Source organism: Grammomys surdaster, unplaced genomic scaffold (genome assembly GCF_004785775.1).
Source record: "Grammomys surdaster isolate TR1022 unplaced genomic scaffold, NIH_TR_1.0 347, whole genome shotgun sequence".
Taxonomy (NCBI): Eukaryota; Metazoa; Chordata; class Mammalia; order Rodentia; family Muridae; genus Grammomys; species Grammomys surdaster.
In genome coordinates this window covers 404,079-427,827 of record NW_021604766.1, presented here as the reverse complement: position 1 = coordinate 427,827, position 23,749 = coordinate 404,079, and the positions used below count along the sequence as shown (strand labels likewise).

Sequence of the window (23,749 nt, the reverse complement as noted above, 5' to 3'; positions counted from 1 at the left end):
GGCAGTGCGTCGAGTGGGCTCACGCAGGAGACTCGGTGGTGACGTGGCAGTGCGTCGAGTGGGCTTACGCAGGAGACTCGGTGGTGATGTGGCCGTAAGTCGAGTGGGCTGAGACACTCACTGCGGCAATGTTTATGAGAAATGCTTTGGGAGTTGTAGGCACTAGACAGAGGAGATCATTGATGACCTGTGGACAGATGGAGGAGAAAGATACAGGAAGGAAGACAGGATGTTAGGGCTTTCTCCTAATGCACGTGCACCAGGGCAGGGAGAGTCAGGCAGGAGCCAGAGGGCTGGAGGCCTCCGGAGGAGCGGGGAGATGGTGAAGCTGAGGAATGGCACATGGGTCCTAATGACCTGCTTACGCTTACGGAGGTGCCCTCACTGGGGTCCGGCCTCGTTCTGCTCCAGCTGGACCCCTCCCTTCTCCATGTCTTTCTTTCCTTTTCTCTAACATGTAAATACTCAGGCGTTCAGTTTCTCAGTGAGATCAATACTTTTTTTTTCTACAAAGTTCAGAAGTAAATATTTCAGACTTCGGTAGCCGCATGTTATCTCAGTCATATAACCCACCCTCAATCTTTAAAACAAAATCATTCTTTGGGGATGAAGCTTCTACAATATTGAGCTGAATTCAGCCCCGGAGCTAGAGTTTATAGATCCCTGCTGTAATGTCTCTCAGAAATTAATTTCATTAAAATATTGATGTCACAGTATGGGGACAAGGTCAGTATATTCACTAAATGTGGTTTTGAGAGGTAATACATGCTGGCTGTTTTTATCTATAAAAACACAGCTCTCTAACTTCAAAGGGATTATGATACTCATTCTTGAACCAAGTATGAGTTCCCATGGCCTAGGAGTATGGACGTGGGTCGCCGCCGAATGGCATGCTACACTGTAGTAGTGGTTACATAAACCCCTTCGTGAGCCAGTACATTTGCTGTATACACTGGCAGAGATACCAGACAGGCAGGTTTCAGAAAGCAGGAACTCTGCTGATGATCATAGATGTTGTCTGACATGCTTAGCTTCTCGAACAGTAGAAGCTAGTGGTCTGTTAATAACTTAAAACATCCCAAAGGCTTCACTAGATAGGAGAATGTTAGGTCAGAAGCAGAGATGGGTAATGCATAGCTGTTGAAGGAACTAACGATAGCCTAAGATAGCTTTAGCTCTGGGTCTGCAGCATTCCAACTCTGTCCAACCAAATGGTTCTACTCAGCCAATCAGTGTCAACACCAGGGAGGCTTTTTTAGGGAACGTTAGTTCACATCTTCTTCCCAAGAGTGTCTGTCTAGTTTTCCCTGGCTGGCTCCCTTCATTGTTCTGCCTGGCTTGATGTCATTTCCTCTCTGGACGCTTTGCTGGTCTGAGTTCGTGCCCTTTCTGCATACTCCTATGACATCCAGTGTTACATGCCTAGAATTAGTGGTAACACTTCATCCTTGTTTGCCTCCTCTTTCCTGACAGGCCCTGAGCCTACTGAGCAGGGAAAATGCAGCCTCTGCTTTCTCAGTAGCTGAGCTGTAAGTGAAAGGAAGGGCTGAGGGTAAAGTGGAGACTGGGGAACAGTCAAACTGGGATTCAGATGACAGCTCATGGTTGATCGGTCATCTGACCATGACAACTCATCCAGCTTCCCCGTGCCTGTGCCACCACAGCTGCTTCTGCGGGTTGTGATGAGGACACGGTGAGATGCAAGAGACAGCGTGGGGTGGGGGGTAAGGATGCAGACACGGATCCAGATGCCTAGATCTCACCAACGTCTAGCTGCACAGCACCCGGCAGCTTTAACTTCTGTCTGTCTCAGTCTCCTCACTTGAAAATCCATACGTTAGCAGTCCCCAACTCAGAATATCATTTTGGAGATTCAGTGAGAAAATTAATGAAGCACTTAGAGTAGTAGCTGTTTCCCAGTAATGTCAATAGTAATTATCTAATGAGTGGACTTGACTTGGGTCTTAGCTGCTTAGTGTTTCCTCCTAGTCCGTATACAGTGAGTGCCTTCTGTGTGCTAAACATGCAGAGCTGTGACTGTGACCTTGAGTAAGCCTCTGCATGTGATCTGGGGTTTACAGTTGTTCATGGAGAGCCACCCTTTACAAAAACCTCCGTCTGAAAGACGGGAGATTCTGATCGCAGTGGATCTTGCCATTGCTGTTTACTTTCTCCAGTGTGAACACATTAGCACAGACCCACATGTGGTCCAGCAGAGAGAGGAGAAGCAGGTGCAGAAGCAAGGGTTCCCTATGCGTCTCTGCTGCTCTTGTCATACATGTCTTGAGTTTGTCCCTAGCGTCACACTTGGCGTTTAACTTTCAGTGGAATTCAGCCCATGTTTTTCCACCGTGCTTAAGGGCTTTGGAGGAATCACTTGAACCAGGTCATTTGTAACATGCGTTTGCAGCTTGCCTCAGTTTTCCAGCAGGTGAGAGGGGGATGTATACTAGCCTCCAATCCTGTAGATGCAGATGACGTCTCACTGACTCATCACCAGCAGGTAGGATGGGTAACATGCAAAGCCTTGCCGTTTTTACAGCTAGTTTTTTTCTTTCTGACAGGGCAGACAGTTTACAGAAGAATCAAGACTTGGAGTTTGAAAGAAACAGAGAACGATTTGAGTTTTTAAAGGTACGGACCAGAGTTCAGTTTCTCTGTTCGATTTTCTGTGTTGGAGGGACATTGAGGAGAGGCGTGCAGGCCAAGTAAAAATGTTTTCAGTGTTCTTCCTGTTATTCAATCCTAGTGGGGTTCCCAGGCCTTTTGCAACATGAGAATTATTCCTCCTGGCTCAGGAATCATTCACCAGGTGAATCTGGAGTATTTGGCAAGAGTAGTATTTGATCAGGATGGATGTTACTACCCAGACAGCCTCGTGGGCACAGATTCTCACACTACCATGATTGATGGTCTGGGAGTTCTTGGTTGGGGTGAGTCTTCTCCCACATTCCTGTCATGTACACTCTTCTAGAGCATGCCTCTCACTCACTGCCTGTGTTTGCATGGCTGTCTGGAGAATGCACCTCACTCACTGCCTGTGTTTGCATGGCTGTCTGGAGAATGCATCTCACTCACTACCTGTGTTTGCATGACTGTCTGGAGAATCCACCTCACTCACTGCCTGTGTATGCATGGCTGTCTGGAGAATGCACCTCACTCACTGCCTGTGTATGCATGGCTGTCTGGAGAACGCACCTCACTCACTGCCTGTGTTTGCGTGGTTGTCTAGAGCATGGCCCTCACTCACTGCCTGTGTTTGCGTGCCTGTCTAGAGCATGCCCCTCACTCACTGCCTGTGTTTGCATGGTTGTCAAGAGCATGCCCCTCACTCACTGCCTGTGTTTGCATGGTCACAGAGGAAGGTGCTTTGTCTGCTCTACTCAATGCTGTATTTTCAGTGCCTGGAAGTGACATTCACTTTCTACTTGGAAAAATAAACTGAATTAAGTTTAAGGACACTTGTATAAGTGAAAATCAACTAGGCATTTGTTAACGATGGTGCCTCCTAAATCTGCTCTCTATTATTAAGTGTGGCATAGAAGAGATTTTGGTACAGGTCCTTGGGGAAGGCACACTCTGTAGAGAGAATAGAGAAAAATGAGTGTTCCTTGGGGAAATGCAGCTCTATGCCAGGTGAGCGTGCTGGCTGGGCTTCTTGACTCTGTGGCTGAGGGACAGAGAGGACTATCAAAGCGTTATTCTGCTGTGCTGTTCACTGCAGGTGTAGGTGGTATTGAAGCAGAGGCTGTCATGCTGGGTCAGCCCATCAGCATGGTGCTTCCCCAGGTGATTGGCTACAAGCTGATGGGGAAGCCTCACCCTCTGGTAACATCCACAGACATTGTGCTCACCATTACCAAGGTAATGATGTGTGTGTGTGTGTGTGTGTGTGTGTGTGTGGCCTCTTCCACACCTTAGAAAGCCAGTGACAAACAGGGAATAAACACAACGAAGTCTGTGCTACAGAGAGGCTAGGATACAATATGTTAATAGCTATTAAAATAAAATAAGATGAAAGTGATTCTTGTGGTTAAATTTAGATGTTTTATTTTTTAATTTTAAAAATTGTGACATAAAGTATGCAGAAATTAAAATCATTTTCATATTCCTGCCACTGAGATTTTTTTTTTCAAGACAGAGTCTTACTATGTATATTTCTGGCTGTCCTGGAACTCTCTGTAGACCAGGCTGTCCTCAGACTCAGAGAGATCTGCCTGCCTCTGCCTCTCAAGTGCTGGAATTAAGGTGTATGCCACTACACCAGGCTCCTGTCCCCAAGATTTAAAGGCATGATAATGTCCTGCCAAATTTGCTTCTGAGCAAATAAATTTTAATATTTTTAATGAATTAATGTGTCTTTATAATTAGCATGTATTTATGATTCAGAAGATCTTCTCCTTCCCAGACATAATCACTGTGTTGAGGTTGAAAATTATTCCCACACTTATTTTACACTTTTGCCACAATTCTTTGTATATGGATCTCTTTTGAGTTTTATTACCTTTTTTACCTCCCTGCGTATATGAGACAGGTCAAGGCACATGTGGAGTACAGAGGAGAGATAACCTTTGGAATTTAGTTCTGTCCACTGTGCTGTTTCTCGGGTCCCACCTGGATTTTAAGTTACTTTATTGTAACAGATGTATGTACTAGTTGGAAAGTATTAGAGCTTTTTCTTAAACTCTTGCAGGAACGCCCTCCCTTCCCCCTTTTTTATTCACTTTACAGAAAGCATCCACTGAATTTTTCCATGGAACATTGTTTGTGGTAGCAAGTATTGTGCACGATGTCTTTAAAAACAAATTACTTCAGTACTGCAATTGTATAAGAAGTAAGGTGTTTCATGGTCTTTATTTTAAACACTTTTTTTCTTAGTCATATAATATAGAAGCCATTTGTATAGACCCTGTGCTGAAAAAGCTGAAAGGTTTTCTTTGATTTAATCTTTATAGACTATAGAATTGGATTTATTGGAACACCACAAATTGTCAGTTTTTTTCAAAAATAGAATAACAGGGCTCACCCCAAAAGTGTGTTAAAATGTGTGTAAAGGGCTTTCTGTACAGTCTCAGCTGTCCATGAAGCTGGCTTCCTGAGGAAGACAGGAGATGCACAGTCTGTGGAATGTATGGTAAATAGAACCAGGCATTATAAAAACAAATACATTACATAAAAACAAATCATTTACCCAAATCCTGTGCTTCATTCTGATGTTTGTCATTTAGAACACTTGACCCTGGTGTTAATCACATTATTTGCCACTTTTTCTTTCTTTTTAAAATATAAGAATAAATTTGCTACAATCTCAGGTTTATAGGAGCGTTGACTGGGAAACGAGTAGAGTCCCCGCTGCTTCTTCCCAGCTCCCCTAATGTCACAACACAATGGCCTTCTCAAAACTAAGGTTAACATTGGTATAGTGCCCCTAACTACAGTGTCACCCATCCCTCAGTGATGTCCCTTTGCCATTCTGGGATCCAGTTCTAGATGCCTTGTTGCTTTTAGAGAGCATTGCAAAGAAGTAGTTCTGTGTTTTAAACACATGCTGTCAAGCCTCACACGTTCCTGTTGTTTCCACTGTATAGCACCTCCGACAAGTTGGGGTTGTGGGCAAATTTGTGGAGTTTTTCGGGCCAGGAGTGGCCCAGCTATCCATTGCTGACCGAGCTACGATTGCCAACATGTGCCCAGAGTATGGCGCGACAGCAGCCTTCTTCCCAGTTGATGAAGTTAGCATTGCGTACCTGGTACAGACAGGTAAGCAAAGGGCTCAAGGCAGAGCTACTGGGAATTACAGCCCTGCCTTCCACCTCTGACCATACCATGCTCTTGTATTAGACTTTCTCTCCTTCTCTGTGGAGACAGAGTATGTTGTCAAATTTAAGATGTCAAATGGAGCTATGATGGCCAAGAAAGAGCGCTCTCTGGTACCCCAGAACCCAGATGTGTGTGCTGGTTTTCAGCTGATTTCTTTACATTGACACAAGAGATCTTAGTGATAGTAACTGTTGTCCCTGGGGTGCCTTTTGGGTACCCCCGTCATACACTGGTAGGGTAGATTGATGGATTACTTGCTTAAATAATTGGAGAGGAAACCTAGAATCAGAGCTGTGTAATTAACCAAGGCTGATAAGGAGCAGATGGAGAATCAAAGGCTGTGGCTGGCTTACTCAGAACACCAGCGGGCTCAAGCTTGTATTCCTGGCGATATGACACTGGGGATTAAGACTTTAGACGTTAGATACAAATTCAGATTCTTGGTTCTGCCTTGTCCTAGCTGTATTCCTTAGAGAATTTACCTAATAATTTTCCTGAGCTAGCATGTCCTCATTAGTAAATGATGATAATGGTGCTTGTTTCATGGGATCAGAGATTGAAGTAATTCATCTGAAGCCCTTAGTGCACAGTGCCAGACACACTGAAGTACTGGTGAGCCAGAGGTACGAGGTCAATAGTAATTGTTTCAACAAAGTAATGCTAAGAGGTTCTGTGGCAAGCTGAGGGCAGAAGCATGGGTGGAGTTGGGCAGTGGGCTCCTGCTGAGGATCCTCCTGATAAGGAAGTGTCACTCTAAGTGGAGCCAGGATCTGTTCTGTCCACGTCACTTGGGTAGGAGCAGCAGATGGTGCTGATGAGAAGCAGCATGGAGGCCGATAGCAGAACCGTTGGTGTATATTCACAGGGAGCTGCAGACGGGCTCTCAGCTTGTAGTCTTTCACCAGGAAATAGTAACATGCTTATTTGTTACTGATGCCACTTAGGTCGTGAGGAAGACAAAGTCAAGCACATTCAAAAGTATCTTCAGGCTGTAGGCATGTTTCGAGATTTCAATGACTCCTCTCAAGACCCAGACTTCACTCAGGTAAGAGAGCTAGCAGCCAACACGTTTCTTCTTTCTGAGGTCCCAATTGCAGTGGTCTTTGTTTTTTCAGGGGTGGTCCAATTGTGGGAAATTAGTTTCTGTGTTGTTATTATAAGGGACAGAACAGGGTGGCAAAGGGTGAAAAATGAGAAGAAGGTTAAGGACATAAACACACCACAGTGACTTCTTAATGTGCCTGCTGACCTAATCTCTGTGAATTGAGTGCCCCCTTCCCTGCCTACTGATTGACACTTCTGCTTGGCAGACTTTATTAAAATTGCTGAGCTATTTAAAGGCCAAGGCCATCATTGTTACAGTCCTGGAAAGAACTAAAGGCACAACCATATCAGTGGTTTTGCTTATCCGGTGATTTGCTTTATTTCCTAGGGGGAAAACTGAATCCATAGTTTTCCAAGCAGCCACAATTAGAAAGTAAACCGACTTGGGGGTCCCAGTTTTCATGTGTCAAGGGAAAAAAGTACTCATTAGGTTGTCAGACTATTTTCTGCAGTGATGGATTGTGGGTACGTCCCTCAGTAGAAAACCCATCTCAACCTGAAAGCCGTGTGTGAGCTACCCTACAGCCTAGGGAGTGGAAGAGAGCAGGTAGCCCATGTCCACCCTGTCCAAAGCTGCAAAGAGTCCTGCCAGCCCATGCTACTCCTGTACCCATCTTAATATTGGGGAATTAACCTTGCACATGGTAAGAGAATTGCTGGCTCCCTAGTTTTAGAACATGGCTGCATTTTTTTTTTTTTTTGGTTGTTTATTGTTGGGGTGCTCTAAGTTTCTGGTGTGGTTGTGCTGTTTCTTTATGAAGTCTATAATTGCTTTTGGCTTGGGAGAACAGGTTGTGGAGTTAGATCTGAAAACAGTTGTGCCATGCTGCAGTGGACCAAAAAGACCTCAGGACAAAGTTGCTGTGTCTGAGATGAAAAAGGATTTTGAAAGCTGCCTTGGAGCCAAGGTAAGGCCTCTGGACTCTGCCTGTGTCTTAGGTTCCATGTTTCACAACACCTTGTTAGGAATCTTCCTGAAGCCTGGCGCCAAGGGCATTTCTTCTCTATCTAAACACTTTTGTGGTTCCCCCATTAGCTATGGGCCCAGCAGCTTCCCTGTATCACATGCCTCCCTCTATGCACAGCCTGTTTATGTACATATCCTTTTCACACGAAAACCCATTTTCTTCAGTTTTGTTGGCCCTATTCACACACACTCTTTAGGTCTCTGAACTTTTGCTCTGACCTCTCTGTGTGTGCATGTCTCTGCTCCATCCTCTGACATCCTATTCTGTTCAATCCATAAAGTTATGCTCAGATACCCTTCTCTGTAACATGGCCCCAAGCATCTCCTAGCAGGAAGTCATCTTTCCTCACTTGAAACTTCATGGCACTTAGCTGAAGCCCATTGGGTGAGGTCCCATATTCTTTAATTTAGATTGTTGCATGTATGTTTTCCCTTACTGGCCTGTGCCTTTGAGCATAAGATTTGCATCATAATCAATCTGTTACCACACAAAGCTCCCAGCATGATGTCTGCTGCTCAGTGGGTGTCTCCCAAATGAGAGGTTGAGATGGATTTTATCCACAAGGCATCAGCCTTATACCAGATGTTCAGCTGTGCCTTACATTACTGATCAGAGTAATTGAAAGTAATATTAATTAATATCACCTTCTCCAAACTTCCACGTGGTCAGAATCAGTAGTCTCAGGCCATACCCACTGAACTGCATACTAATAATGATTTAGGGTTCTTTGCAGGCTAACTTTGAACTGTGTGTAGATTTAGTCTCCTAGTCTTCAGGAGAGGAGAAAGCAATTGCTATTAACTTCATTGCTGAGCAAGATTCAGGACTCACAACTACCTTTGTGAATATTTAAAAAGAATAAAGAGAAGTTGAAACTTGCTGGGCTATTTCAAAGTTCACTCACAGAAGTATTTGTTCTGTTCACAGTTGGCACTAAGATTACTATCAAAGTTCTTCCAAAGTGAGAAGTTTGATCATGCATATTTTTCTCTTTATAGCAGACCATGTGTGTCCTATTTCTTTCTTACTACATGTAATGTTTTCAACCTTCCCTCCCACAGCAAGGATTTAAAGGTTTTCAAGTTGCTCCAGACCATCACAGTGACCACAAGGCGTTCATCTATAATAACAGTGAATTCACTCTTGCTCACGGCTCTGTGGTAATTGCCGCCATCACTAGCTGCACAAACACCAGCAATCCATCCGTGATGTTAGGAGCAGGTGAGTGCGAATGGTTCCAGCCGCTTTACAGATGTAGACACTGATTGGCCCAGAAAATTCCTACTCAACAAGAAGCATCCAATACAAAGCATTTGAAGTAGAAATTCATAGTGTCTAACACCCTTTCCTTTTATACTTAGCACAGAAAATAAGTAGAGGAAAGCAGAGGAAGCAGGATTTCTGCTAACACTTAGAATCTGGCTCTGTCTGAGAAAGAAAGAAATAGAAGAAGAACCTGTTGTTGTGTCATAGACTTTGTTCCCGTAAGCTCCACCTGGACAGTGAACTTTGCACTGTCTTGGTGCACTGGCAGTTGCAGCCGGACTGGGGCACAGGGCACCGGCCAATCAAGCTCCGTGTGCCCAGCCGGTTGTGCAATGCTGAGAAGCAGTTAATAGTTACATGCAGAGTTCACTGTTAAAAGAGCTCCTTAGTCCAGATGTTTAGTCACCCTAGAGAGCCCCCTTGACTCCAGGGACCAGAGCCAACAGTTCTTTCTTAGTGGGCCAAAGGGAAACCTTTTTAGGGTTCATCTTTGCCACCTAAGCTTTCCATACCTATCTGGAATGAACCAGTTTTATCAGGCAACCTCAGCAGCCCGCCATGGCCTTGTCTCCTTGCTCCCTCACCTCTTTGCCTCGTGTCTTCCCAAAGCTGTGTTGCTTATGGAGTCAGAGTACAGGGTTTCCCATCACAGTTCAGGAGCCCAGGGCTTCTGGTCTTCTGCTTTATGAGTATCTGTGCTCTAGGTCTGTTATAGGCCGCCTAGGTTTTGCTGTCATTCAGTACACAATTTATGTATCTCAGAAAAGCCCTTCCCAGTTGCAATTTTCATCTAAACCCAAACAGGTACTATTAGATAATTTTCCCTCCAAACTTTAAAAACCCATTTTATAAAATATTCCTAAATGGCTTAGTTTTATTTCTTTCATTTGTTCAGTTGATTGCTTTTGTTTTTTGAGAACTTGCAGTGTATACCAGGTTGGTCTAACCTCACAGAGATTCTGCCTCCTGGATGCTGGGAGTAAAGATGTGTGCCACTGTGCCAGGCTGATTTGTGTTTATTAAAAGAGCAAGAGGTCTGCCTCTTGCTTTATTTCTGTGACTCATTTGGGCTTACTGCATGCATCAACTCTCCCTGGGTAGTGACCTTTTGATCTATCAGTCAAGAAATGTAACTGGAAAAAAACCAGGCTTTTTCCTAATGTGTTCTTAACACATAAATAAATGGCCACCCATGCTGTGTCTCTGTTCACCATTTCACAGGATTGTTAGCAAAGAAAGCTGTAGAGGCGGGGCTGAGTGTGAAGCCTTACATCAAAACCAGCCTGTCTCCTGGAAGTGGCGTGGTCACCTACTACCTTCGAGAGAGTGGAGTCATGCCTTACCTATCCCAGTTAGGGTGAGGAAGAGGGTGTTTGTTTTGTTTATGCCTTAGCTTTTGTGGTCGTCCTCTGGCATCTCTGTCTGTGTATAGGAGCTTTGAGCTTATCTGGTGCTATGTACTTTGATAGCATTTTATCACAGGTAAAATGTGACAGAAGTCTAGCTTTCTAACTGCATGGGGCCCAATGGATAGTTGTGCTAGTTCATCATACATACTAGAGCCAACCCTGGGTTTCTGAGTGACATTCCCTCCTTTCCCCAGAAGAGGGCGCTGTCCTCATTTGTACTGAGATGAACCACGAGCTGGTGGAGGGGCTGTGTAGTTGAGTCTGCATTTTGGCATGGAGGTAATTACTCACATGGCTGCAGTCGTTCAGCCCTCGAGGCAAATGAGTGATTAGATGCCAAAACATATTCTCCCATTACTGTGCTAGTTTGAATAACAGCTGCTTTCCCCATGTGTTTTCTAAAATTCAAAAGATTTGGGGAACGCACAGTAGTAGGAGATGGGGACATTAAATGGCACATCTGGTTTCAACTTTTAAATATTCTAAATCATTCAAATCCCGTGTTACAAGCTTTAAGTTGTCAGTAGCATCCTGTCCTAAACTCACTCCACTGCCATTCCTTTATGACCCGTGGCCTCCGGGAGTACTCCAGCAGAGGGGCTCGCTGAGCGGACCTGTCCTGTGCTTTGACACCTAGGTTTGACGTGGTGGGCTATGGCTGCATGACCTGCATTGGCAACAGTGGACCCCTTCCTGAACCTGTGGTCGAGGCAATCACGCAGGTAATTACAGAGGTCTGCGTTCTGCAGACCTCCTGTCTGAGTTCATATAACCTGTGGCAGATTCTCGAAGTTTTAAGACAGTCCTTGGGATGGGATGTGGTTAAGAATATGCTTTAGAGGTAAGGTTAACGAGGAGAAGTCACTAGCTGTGTAACACTGGGCAACTAAATTAGCTGGTCCGTGCCTTGGTTTCCACAGCTGTACACTGGAGATGATACAGCACCTGGTTTAGAGAATGCTGAATGGAGGGACTGGCCAGCCCAGGCGAGGCAAGCATGGGTCTGCCAGACCTTACTCTTCTCCCTCATTCCATCTGCCTTATTAAAAACTATCTATCCCCTTACTTGGCCACTTCCTCCTCCTGAGGCTGACTACCAAGGTCTAGCTATCCAAGTATTAAAGTCCAACAATCAAAAACTCCCTTTGCCTGCCCTAATAATGGCCAATCAAAATTAAACACTTCATCCTAGCACAGGGTTTACCTTTATCTTCCCCTTTACCTTTACAAACTGCCATTTCCCTGTGCATCACATCTCTCTCCTCTCTATCCAGAGATAGTCCTTTGTCATGTGCCCCCCACCCCCCAACACACACCGAAACAAATATCCCTTCCCCTTTCCCTCATCCTGTCTCCTGTCTTTGTCCCTTCTTCCCTTCCCTTTGATCAGCTGGGGCAAATAAATGTACTTTGTGCTGAGAACTTGGTCTTTGGGTGTCTTGAGGGTCCCTACACTGAAAATGATGATAATAAAAGTAAACTGCTTAGAACAGTGCCTGGCACACAGGTGAGGGCTCAGATCATGCCTGGCACACAGGTGAGGGCTCAGATCACGCTTGTTTTGATGACAAGGGGCTCTAAAATTGTTTGCTGCTGGTCATTTGAAACTTGGTTCCAAATCATACATATCCCCTTATATAAACTACCTCAGTTGGTTTGGCTTCTGGCCCTACAGATATATAGCCCTGAAAAGCACTGTTGGACCTGTCACTGTAGTTTTCTTCAGCTGTCACCTTTTTGACCTTTCTTGGTAGTCTCTCCTGGCCTTAGACTCCTGCAGCAAAAATTATGTCATATGCTGACCTGTCTGGTATTTTCTCAAGAACAGAAATTACTGACCACTACTCCCTGCATTTGACCCCAGAGCATCTCCCCTTGGAGTACCCCTCCATGCCCTCCTCCCTGTAGCAGACCTGAGGAAAGGGTGGCTGACATCTTTGTCCACATCATGTGAAAACTGACCCGACAGAAGTCTAGGTAGTGCCTGTCTTGTGAACTGATAGTTCTCTTGCCTCCCACAGGGGGATCTCGTAGCTGTTGGAGTACTGTCTGGGAACAGGAATTTTGAAGGCCGAGTCCATCCTAACACACGGGCCAACTACTTAGCATCTCCCCCACTAGTAATAGCATATGCAATTGCAGGCACCATCAGGATTGACTTTGAGAAAGAACCTTTGGGTAAGATTTTGGGGTTTGTGACCGTCTCTTTCTAGTGAATTGAAAAGATAGACTGGAAGGAAGTTACTAGTTTTGGGGGCATACTGCCACGTCTTAAAGCTAGGACTTAGAAAGCAGAAGCAGGCAGACCTCTAAAAGTGAGCTCCAGACCAGTCAGGGCTACACACTGAGACCTTGTTTCTAAACAAAAGACTCTAGAGATGAGACAAGAGAGCTCTCTTCACTGTTCTCAAGGATACAGCCAAAAGACAAAGGAAGAAGCAAAACTCTATTGGGGGTGGTAGGTGGCAAAAAGGACATAAAGTCTGAACGTATTAGCAATTTGCTGTTCTGTATTCTTCAGTCCTTGGCTTTTACCTCCTGCTGGCCTCCCGAGGCTGGCTTCCCACTTCGCACCCTGTATGAGCACACTCCTGGTGTTTCAAAGTCTCACAGTCCCAAGTGCTGCTTTGCCCTCTGCATCCTCACTCCAGCCTGAGGAGATTCAGTGTGGCAGCCATCCCTTAGATTTGCATTTAGGAAATAGAACTCTAGCTACAGTTGACCCTCTGTGCCTTTAGATTCTACATTTTCAGTTATCCCTACTCACTAAGATGTATTTGAACCTAATTCAGTATTCCCAGTGTTGTCAGGGAGACGTGAGCTGGGGGAAGCTGCGTCACCTAGTACACATCTTCACTGTGCCACAGCCAGACACGGCATCATTCTGCCCTCTTGCCTCGGCTCTTAAATCTGTAAACAAATGTCCTTTACATAGTCAGCATTGCTTTCACTTTAGATAGCCTGGAGCATAATCCTGACCTGGCATCCAGTGTTGTACACACAAGAAGCCAGTGGTGTGCCTGACGTTGACAAAGGCTTCCTTCAGGCATGATGTGTGCTGTTGGCTCTGAGTTAGGAACAGTATTCTAAGCCTTCCTCAGTGTCCAGAGAGCATTGACTTCAGGAACCTCTGGGGATACTGAAGTATGCTAGAACTCAAGTGCCTCATAGCAAATGACAAAGTATTTCATGTTAGGTGCAGGCCACCCCTAAGGACACTCATGACACCTGTGACACTGTCAACGTTGTATAAATGTTGTGTAGGGAATAATGAGAAGAAGGATGTACAAGATCAGTGCAGACACTCTTTGTTTTCTGTTTTCAGTCTATAGCTGATTGCAGTAACAAATTCAGAACCTACAAGCTCGGCGCCCAGCTGTATGTAAATGTCTGTAAATAAGAGAGCATATGCTACCAGGTTATATGTTAAACACTTGATGGAGATGCGATCAGAGATTTTCTTACAGAGGAAGAGATCAGTCTTCACTGGTTCGTGTTTGCACAGAACAGATGTGGCTGTGTGATAATGAAAATGGGTGTTTTCTCATCAGTAACGTGTCTTCCCCAGGAGTGAATGCACAGGGCCAGCAAGTGTTTCTGAAGGATATCTGGCCAACTCGAGATGAGATCCAGGCAGTGGAACGGCAGTATGTCATCCCTGGGATGTTTAAGGAGGTCTATCAGAAAATAGAGGTGAGACTCTCAAAGTAATTAAATGAATAAATAAATAAATAAAGCAGGAGAAAATGAATGGGAAAAGAGCCTCGGTAATGCTCGTCCCCGATGGCCAAGGCCTTCTGGCCAGGGTGAGGGTTTAAATGAGAGTAAGATTGTAGGATAGGGTGATGGGCATGGAATCTTCTCATTGTTCCCCCGACACGCTGCTCACTGGGTAATAGTATCAGGGGCCTTTGTCAGCCATCTGACTAAATGTGTTTCGACAAAGACTAAGTTACGGATCTATGAAGAAAATTCAAGCCAACTTAGGTGCACAGTGGCTGTCATTTGCAGTCTAGTGTCCGTGTAACCTGGAAGCCCAGTATTTTAAGAATATATATTCATTATCTATTGGTTCCATTGCTGATGGGGATGGGACTCGTGAGGCCCCATCCCTCCCTCATGAGCAGTGGCTTGCAGGAGAGGACTTGTTTCTTCAGTAGTGTAGCTGCCGAGAAGGAATCCAGGCTCCAGGAACTCACCCCATCCATGCCCACATAAGCAATGCTGATTAAACTGAGCAGGTCAGAAGAAAAAGGCGTGAACGCAGGAGAGAGGGGGTGAGAAGAAGGGAATGGGGTTAGGAAGAATTGGAGGGGACAAGAGGGTAATGGGGGGATGTGCCCTAGAACATTGTACACATGTACATGAAATCATTTAAAAAAACAGATATAGACACATATATTGGAAATAAAAGTAAGTAACACTTAGTATATTAAAACAAAAGTATTTTGTGTCTGTGGGTGCAAAGCCAGTGGGAGCCTTGGCCTTCCCAAGCTCTGAGTAAAAGTCACCCATCTGGGCTGACACCATCTACTGCAAACCTCCCTGGGCTTTGGACTGAGGTCCCTAGTCCCACAGTGACTCTCAAGTGGCAGTTTCCCTCAGCACTGCCAACATGGCTTCTTCAGTTTGATCATGGTAGATAGTTATCATCAGAGAAATGATAGTAGCCAGTGTCTTCACAGGAAGAGGTCACCTGCCAGTGAGTCCCTGGGGAGAGGGCGAAGGGGCTTTTTACCAGGACAGGACTGAACAGGATTCCTGTCACTTAAGCAAGACAAAGGAACCACTTTGTTTATCTGCTTAGAATCAAAGTGGATTTTTTAGACCTCTTTTGAATGATTTTATTTATCTATCAGATTTTTCCTGGACTGGAATGTGATTGGTTCTTTCCCCTTTTTTTAAACTGTTTTCAGACTGTAAACAAAAGCTGGAATGCCTTAGCAGCCCCGTCGGAGAAGCTGTACACATGGAACCCCAAATCTACTTACATTAAATCACCGCCATTCTTTGAAAGCTTGGTATGGATTTTTATTATATTTGTAGATGTAGTTTTACATTGTACTTGTTAGTGTCTGTGTGTGATGCTTGTGTGTGAGCACGGGTGTGGGCGTGCCATGACATGTGGAGCTCAGAAGCAGCTTACCGAGTCAGTTCTCACTGTCCAGTGGGTTCCAGGGTCAGACTCAGGTCATCAGGGTTGGTGTTGGTAAGAACCTTTACCTCACGCCATCTCACTGGCCTAATGGTCCTTTTTTTAACATGTATGACGGTTTTGCTTGCGTGTTTGTCTGTGTACTACATGTGCCCAGGATGGTGACAGAGGGCATCGGATCCCCTGTACCTAGAGCTACAGACAGCTGTGAACCATCATGTAGGTGCTAGAATCTGAAGAGCGTCCAGTACTCCTGACCTCTGAGCGATCTCTCCAGCCCGTGGCTTTTTACTTCTAAACATAAGCTTTTTTTTTTTTAATTTATGTACATGTATATACTGTAGCTGTCCTCAAACACACCAGAAGAGGGCATCAGATCCCATTACAGATGGTTGTGAGCCACCAGGTGGTTGCTGGGAATTGAACTCAGGACCTCTGGAAGAATAGTCAGTGCTGTTAACCGCTGAGCCATCTCCAGCCCAAACATAAGCTCTTCTAAAGATGTTTTTTCTTGTACACTAAAACCTTAGCATATTCAACCTGATGATGCTGAGAGTGCTATAGAAGGCTTGGGGGCTTGGCTGTAGGCACTGTTTCTCTGGCTGGAAGTTCTGTATGGTTGTACAGAGACATCCTGGTGAGAAGACACCACCTAGGAGAGGACCAGCTAAGGTCTGCAGGACTGGTCCAGGAGAATATCCTCAGGGCTTGCTGCCATATTTATTTAACTCTTACACTCCCTGATGGGTTACTAAGGGGCTGGAGGGAGAACTCAGCCTCCCAATTGTCTGTGGCTTCTGAAGAATTATATGGAGAAGCAGAAAGGATGTCCTTGCAGCTGCGTTCCTATTGCCTTGGAGGGCTGGTGACATGTGTTACCTCTGTCCAAGGTTCAGAAGCAAATACTTTCAGTTTACCTCACTTTTAATTGTAAACACCATCGCTATGAGCCAGTAATTGAGGATTTTCCATGCACTGATGTGGAACTCCCAGTCTGGTTCACTTGGTGTCGAGCCCACGTGGTGACCTGTCTGGGAAACCTGGGCAAATGCTAATTTGTGCGTTCTTCAATAGACTTTAGATCTTCAGCCACCCAAGTCTATAGTGGATGCCTATGTGCTGCTAAATTTAGGAGATTCAGTAACAACAGACCATATCTCTCCAGCTGGGAATATTGCAAGAAACAGCCCTGCGGCTCGCTACTTGACCAACAGAGGGTGAGTGTGGGTAAGGCAGGAAAGGCCTTAGGTAGAGGGAGGAAATACAAAGAAGCCAAGGCGGCATTTCTCTCTTCCTGTGGTGAACTTGGGGTCAGACTGTTCTGTTTCTTTGCTAAGCACGAGCGCTTGAAAACCAGTTGGTTTCCCTGCTTTTGTTGCCTCGTTAGCACCGTAGGAGAGCTTGTGAGTCACAAATGACCAGGAGGGACCGCTTTCTAAGCAAGTGTGTGTCTTAGGCTCATCCTTCTTACGTGTGAAGCCTTGGCAGAGCCTGCTTGAGGCCCAGCAGTGATATAACCTGGAATTCATTGTCAGTTGTCATGTCCTGTTGACAGTACTTACAGGACTGCCTCCAGAGTGTACAGCTCACTCACCCCTTCATCCCCTTAGACAAGCCAATAGTCATACCCACATCATTCTCTGTCAGCTCAATACAGATAATGAGTTTGGGGGTTCTAATTTCCATGAGAGTCATCCTGATTTCTGTCCCTCCCTTCTGAATCAGTTCTTTTGAAGAGAGGACTCAGAGCAAATTTGAGAATCAGGATACTCTTTTCTCTGGGTGGAGGGATTCTCTTGACATTGAAGTTCTTTAGAGCAGCGATTACCAGCGATTATAATGTACCCCCTCCCTGCAATGCACAAACCCACAACATTTGGGATAGGATTTCAGATGGTCTGAGGCATGCTTGCCTGCTCCTGAAACCCAACAGAAGCTCCCCTAACTTCCAGATAGCGATGTAACAATTAAATCATGTTAACATTGGCCCCCAGTATCTAAGACACAGGCAAGTAATCTGGCTGCTGTGTTGGCTGAAACATGCTGTTCTTGCCATCACAAAGTCCCCTTCATCAGTTCTCACGCATAAGATATAGGATCTCTGGCCCTGCCATGAGTCTTCTCTTCTGAGAAGTTGTGTGTTGCATTGCTTCCCTTGACCTGCAGGCCCTGATTATTCAGGAGCAAATTCAGGCCCACTTGTAGTTAGTTTCTGTGGCATGTTTAGTTGTTCTCCATTCTATTATCCATCTTACTGGCCTCCCTATTGCTTTTAATTCTGTTTTCACTTCTGTGTAGCTGTGTGAGCTTCCTGCTGAGTTAAGAGCATATTCAGATGTGAAAGACTCTTGAGTTGATCCTGGGGAGTTGATTCCTGGGCTGCTCTGCTCCTGACTGACTGACCCAGTTAAGGCTTTGAGAGCAACCTGGAGAGCAGTATCTAGCAGATTCAATCTAGCAGATGACATACTTGGCTTTATGGCTTTTTCCTTTTAGTCTGTGTGTAAGCTAAGTTTATTCTTCATTCACATGCTACCCCACATTCTGTTATTAGCCTAACACCACGAGAGTTCAACTCTTATGGCTCCCGCCGGGGTAATGACGCCATCATGGCACGGGGTACATTTGCCAACATTCGCTTGCTGAACAAGTTTCTGAACAAACAGGCACCTCAGACTATCCATCTTCCTTCAGGAGAAACCGTGAGTATCATCTCCCTTGCTTCAGAAACCAGTGTCTGTCAGGAGGCTCTGAGGCCTGATCTTCACAGCCACAGCCTGCCTGACTTCTGACAGTTCCTCTTGCTAGGTGTCTGTATGTGTCCTGTTTATCATGGTAGAGATTGGTCTCCTGTTGATTAGAGATTGGGCACCAGGGTTCAACTAAGTCTTATTTCTTAGAAGTTGAGCTTTAAAAAAAAAATCTCTAAGCAAAATTTCATCTGTGTTTAAAGTACTTGAAGACTAAATTCCAGATTATTTAGGATTTATCAAGAAGGACTATTGTGTGTCCCCAGTGATATTTGTTCTAACCCATTGCATTCACAGCAAAAAGAAGGGCTGTGAAGGCCCTTTGAGGTTTGCCCAGTCCTGAGGGAGCTTCTTAAAGCTGGTGTATATCCTGGAGTTGTTTATTTGTAGATGTGGGTATATGAGGTGGGGAAGCCTGGACTCAGAGCCATCTGAGGTGAGGTCCCAGTACCAGTTATTTACCTCCGTAGGCCTTTTTATAAATTTGTGACCTAAAAATAACACCAGCCTTACGTGGCTTTGAGGCTTAAAACAATATGGATGACCTGTAAGATCTAGCTAGGATGGTGCCACATCTGCAGCTCCCCAAGGACTGTCATGGAACTGCCTGATAACTGCCTACCTCCTTGAAAGTGACCTGCCAGCTGCTGTTGCTGCTGCTGCCTCTTCCTCCTCCACCTCCTCCCCCTCCTCCTCCTGCTCCTCTTTCTCTTCCTCCTCTTCTTCCTCTTCCTCCTCCTCCTCCTCTTCATCTTCCTCCTCTTCTTTTTCTTTCTACTTTTCTTTTACTGAAAATATATTTTTTTCATACAATATATTCTGATTACAATTCCCCAACAACAACTCAAAAAGGGCTCCAGCTGGTGTCAAGTTGATGTAAAAATTACCCAGCACAACAGTCTTAAACAGTGTAGCAGGCAGGTGGGGTGAAAAGAAAGCAGGACACAGGGACACTGCAAAAAGTAGAAAACTTAAAAAAAAAAATCTTCACAGAGATCTTTGTAGCAATAGCAGTCATAAGCCAAGATCCTTGTACATTATGGAAAAAGAAAGAAAACATTAAAAGATTCAAAGGTGAGGCTGATGTCTTTAGGAAATTTCTGTGACTATACAGGAGTGACAAAGGGAGAGATGAAGGAAAGGGACTGACCTCACACAGCATGACATCTGATTACCACAAGTCCTATAGATAAGTGACTAATGGGCACCAGAGAGATGGCTCCTCAGTCAGGACCACTTGGTGCTGCTCTAGAGGCTTGTCCCCAGCACCCACATCAGGCTGCTCACAGCCACCTGCACCAACAATTCCAGGGGACCTGGCACCTCTCCTGGCCACCACAGGCACCTCTATGTAGGATGTGTATGTACATCTGTGAACACACACAAACACAAATTAAATAAATCTTCAAAAGGGGGTGGGGATGGATAGACATTGCCAAATTACCTAAGAAACAACTCAAGGAATATGTTTTGAAAATCACTGAACAGTAGCCACATGATTGCAAAGACCTTGTCAAGGTTACAGTGTTTGAAATTAGGAAAAATAGAAATTTTGGAAGGAACATCAGCCTCCAGGTAACATAAGCTACTTCCGTGTGGGATTCTGAGCTGCAGTCTCAAAAAGCACTTTTTAAGACACAAACTTCCAAGCTGTTAATTCACAAGGCTAGTAATCTCTGGAATGTGGCAGGTAGGTGGTTTCCTTCTGATCCTGCTATTTCCTTGTGCAGAGAAAGGCACTTCCTGTTGTTGCAGTAGAACCAGATTAAGCTTATCCCACTAACTTGAAAATAAATGAGACACAGACTGTGGTTATTTTATTTGCCTTTGACAATTACTGAAGATAACCCCTAATCTACTTCCCTAACTGTGGGCCTGGCCTGGCTACCTCCCCAGAGATGTACCCCAATACTTCCTGTTTCTCCTGACCACATGGTCATGGTCCATCTCCCCTTGTGGAGGCTTTCTCCTCTCCTCCTCTTGTTCCTCCTCGTCTTGATTCTCTACTCCCAACCAGGTAACTCAAACCCACCTACCTCTAATCCCTCCACTAATAGGCTATAGCTAATTTTATTTAACCAATAGTTTTAAATTAAGGAACAAGGTTTGTACAACAAAGGCTTGTAAACATGAACATGAGAATTCACTCGTGGGCCTAGACCTTTGGGTAGAGCATTAACGATACACAGCAGCAGACCAAACCTCAACAGGTTGTATAGCGTTTCTGAATTCATGAGTTCTGTCTAGCTCAAGATTTAGGTGATAACAAATGAAATGAAGCACAGCCCCAGCCATCCACCAGGATTTCAACATGTGAAAAAGGCTATTTCAGGGTTTACCCAAAGGCTTACCTTGAGCCCCTTTCAATTGACTCCTTTTTAAGGGGCTTTGTTTTCTAGTCCACTTAGCTATAAACAATTTTTAAATTCCCAATCACCAGTGATGCCATCAGATGTCTGGGGAATTCTCAACTCAGCGGAGTATCCTGTTAGAAGCAAATTTGTTTGTGGAAGGTGTTTCTCATTTATTAAATTAGCTGACCCTCCCTGACCTGCTTCATGTTTCCAAGCATGCTTCTGCTGCCTCTACCGTAGCCTGCACATAGGGGGACAAGAAGACTTTGTATTTGATATATAACTTACAGACATACCGTAAGGGTTCAGAATCACTGAAGGAAGACCCCAGGCTCAGATAGTATACAAAGACAGAGCATTTATTCTTCAGAAACATGAAGCATGCAGTGGTCAACCATTTTTTGAAATGGCTACCCCAGACAAAGGTGCTCAGGCCTTCTTATAAGGAATGGGGTTAGGAAGGCAGTGGGGTGGGGGGTAGGGGGAGAGGCCTAGAAGGATTAGGTAATCTAAAATTTCATTGGTGGGTGCTCTTGACATCACAGGTGGTTAGTGGTTTGCTTTCCTTTGTCATGAACGTTTAACCACGGGATGAGATAGGGCTGCCCATCCCAGATGGCCCGTCCTGAAAGAAGATATTTCCCATTTTATTTTTTATGGTTATCTCCAGGCTGTTCTTTGGGAGGGGGTTTTATGGCCTTGTTCCTGGATTTTATGGTCTGTCCCTGGAGCTGGTGCCTATGGCCTTCTTTTAGAAATCAGGCCTTGTCCTCAAGTGGAGACAGATGGACTCTATGCTGTCCTTTCTATACCATCTTGCATTTCTCTGCCTTTCAGAACTGACCGTTGCTGGCCCTCTAGTACTGGGCCAAAACCTGGGCTTCATGGGATTTTTCTTTTACTTGCAAATGGTTTAGTCAATGGAAGAAAAGGGAACAAAAACTTTTGTAGTTCCCTTTTTCCCCTGTGATGCCGTAGGATTTGAGTTTATAAAATTGGAGAGCAGTTACAGTTCAGGCAGAAGGAAAGTTCAGTTTGGTAGAAATGAGTAGGGACGTAGAGACGGAGCACGTGGCTGGTCTTTAGCTGTTATTGACTTAGCTGCCCTTGAGGTCCTTTGGACCCTGTACTGTTACTGGTGTCCTCTGGTCTGTGCGCCCACTCTTGCCTTTCATCTATCTATAAAACCTTCCTTTTCTCGTCTCAGCTTGATGTGTTCGATGCTGCTGAGCGGTACCAGCAGGCTGGACTTCCCCTGATTGTTCTGGCTGGAAAAGAATATGGTTCAGGCAGCTCCCGAGACTGGGCAGCCAAAGGCCCTTTCCTGCTGGTACGTATGGAGCAGAAGCTTCCTGGTGGGGTCACGCGGAACCCGGAGGGTGTTTGGGAATGGATGCTATGGTTTTGTTCCCAAGACACTATGAAAGAGCAGACTATGAAGAGCATGTGATATTCACCCAGCCTGCTTCTCTGTGGATCCAGACTGCTTCCACCCAAAGGTCAGCAGTCCATAGGAGAGCAGGCTCAGGTATATCAGCAGGGCTTGGGGCTGGCAGCATCAGCTCTGCAGGTGTCCTTCGATAACGTTGGAGGAAAGCTGACACATTCAGAAATGGATATGCAGCTATCTTTCATATATATATTCATATATATACATATACACATATATATACACATACATACACACATATATATACAGAGAGAGAGACAGAGAGAGACAGAGACAGAGACAGAGAACACAAGCAGAGGAAAGGAGAGAATGGCTTTCTTAATTGTCACCACTCTAGAGGATCTGGAAGAATAGAGTCCATAAATGAGGCCAAATAAAGTCTTACGCAGTTTCAACTCTATAAAACTGATTGTTACAAAGTCTAAATAAGATAGACATTAAATAAGTTATTATTTTTAAAAAAGTCTTATGCAGTAGCCAACTTTATTCAGGGCCTTAGACATTTTATACTGTGAGAGTTAAGAAAGGTCACATGAGTAACACTCTCATGAGTTCAAGCTGTGTATTATCAAAAGGTCAAGATGCACGTGGCAAAAGCATGTTTTCCATAGAAGTATATAAAGGGTAATTTAAACATTTAATAGAATTATAGAATAATAATTTAACAGAATTAATAGAATAATAACAGCAAGCAATAATGAGTGATCCAAAATAAACTCACTCCTGTCCGCTACACCTGAGAAGAGCACTGGAAACACTCCAAGAACAATTCCATGTTTTGGAGAAACTGAGGTCACAAGACTCTTTTGTTGTTTCTTGGAGTTTTCTCACGTGACTCCATTCCCGGACCATGTTCCAACACAGTCTCGGAGCTCAGAGCCCCCAAGTGTATTAAGTTCTAGTCCTCTGTGAATGTAAGGAGTACACTGCAAGCTGTGAGGGAGCAGTGAGGAGCTGGGTAAAGCTAGAGTGGGTGCTTGATTTTAAATTTCATGTATTTAGTATGTTCACCCGTGCTCATGCATACACAAGTATGCAAACGAGCGCCCACACAGCCACAAGTCGGAGGAAAGATAGCTTGTAGGAGTTGACCCTAGCCTTGAGGGACCTAAGGTGTGATGGCAGGTGAGGTTACCCACTGAGCTATCCCACCAGCCAAAAGGTGTGCACATTTGATATTCTGCCAGTGTTTCTTGACTTTGGAAATCCTTGTGGGAACATTTTAGGTGTTCTCCCTAGAGAGTACACTTCGTTTAATAAAAGCTTAGACACTGGGATTTTTAAAACCTCCCCTGGTGAGTCTAACATGCGACAGCTTCAACACCTACTACTTTATAACCAGGTTCTTGACAGTCAAGGTTCTGGTGCAGTAGATCTGAGGTGGTATCTAAGAATTGATAACTAGTAAGAAGACCTAGTTACTCCAGTTCTCTGCTGTGTTGGTTACTGCTATAACGTTGACAATTACACACG

The 23,749-nt window shown here is 44.8% G+C and overlaps 1 protein-coding gene across 2 annotated transcripts in view; it reads left to right on the top strand.

Annotated features, from left to right (window-relative positions):
- The window catches only part of Aco1 (aconitase 1), a 57,380-nt gene that overhangs the window by 30,748 nt on the left and 2,883 nt on the right, over positions 1 to 23,749 (top strand). For both annotated transcript variants that reach the window (XM_028779188.1, XM_028779190.1), the window contains 15 exons: positions 2,565 to 2,634; positions 2,750 to 2,933; positions 3,725 to 3,864; positions 5,589 to 5,760; positions 6,765 to 6,865; positions 7,716 to 7,832; positions 8,954 to 9,113; positions 10,380 to 10,515; positions 11,205 to 11,289; positions 12,589 to 12,745; positions 14,136 to 14,260; positions 15,484 to 15,588; positions 16,797 to 16,939; positions 18,277 to 18,424; positions 22,034 to 22,156. In XM_028779188.1, coding sequence (XP_028635021.1) covers positions 2,565 to 2,634; positions 2,750 to 2,933; positions 3,725 to 3,864; positions 5,589 to 5,760; positions 6,765 to 6,865; positions 7,716 to 7,832; positions 8,954 to 9,113; positions 10,380 to 10,515; positions 11,205 to 11,289; positions 12,589 to 12,745; positions 14,136 to 14,260; positions 15,484 to 15,588; positions 16,797 to 16,939; positions 18,277 to 18,424; positions 22,034 to 22,156 — 1,966 coding nt within the window. The remainder of the gene's footprint in view (positions 1 to 2,564; positions 2,635 to 2,749; positions 2,934 to 3,724; positions 3,865 to 5,588; positions 5,761 to 6,764; positions 6,866 to 7,715; positions 7,833 to 8,953; positions 9,114 to 10,379; positions 10,516 to 11,204; positions 11,290 to 12,588; positions 12,746 to 14,135; positions 14,261 to 15,483; positions 15,589 to 16,796; positions 16,940 to 18,276; positions 18,425 to 22,033; positions 22,157 to 23,749) is intronic.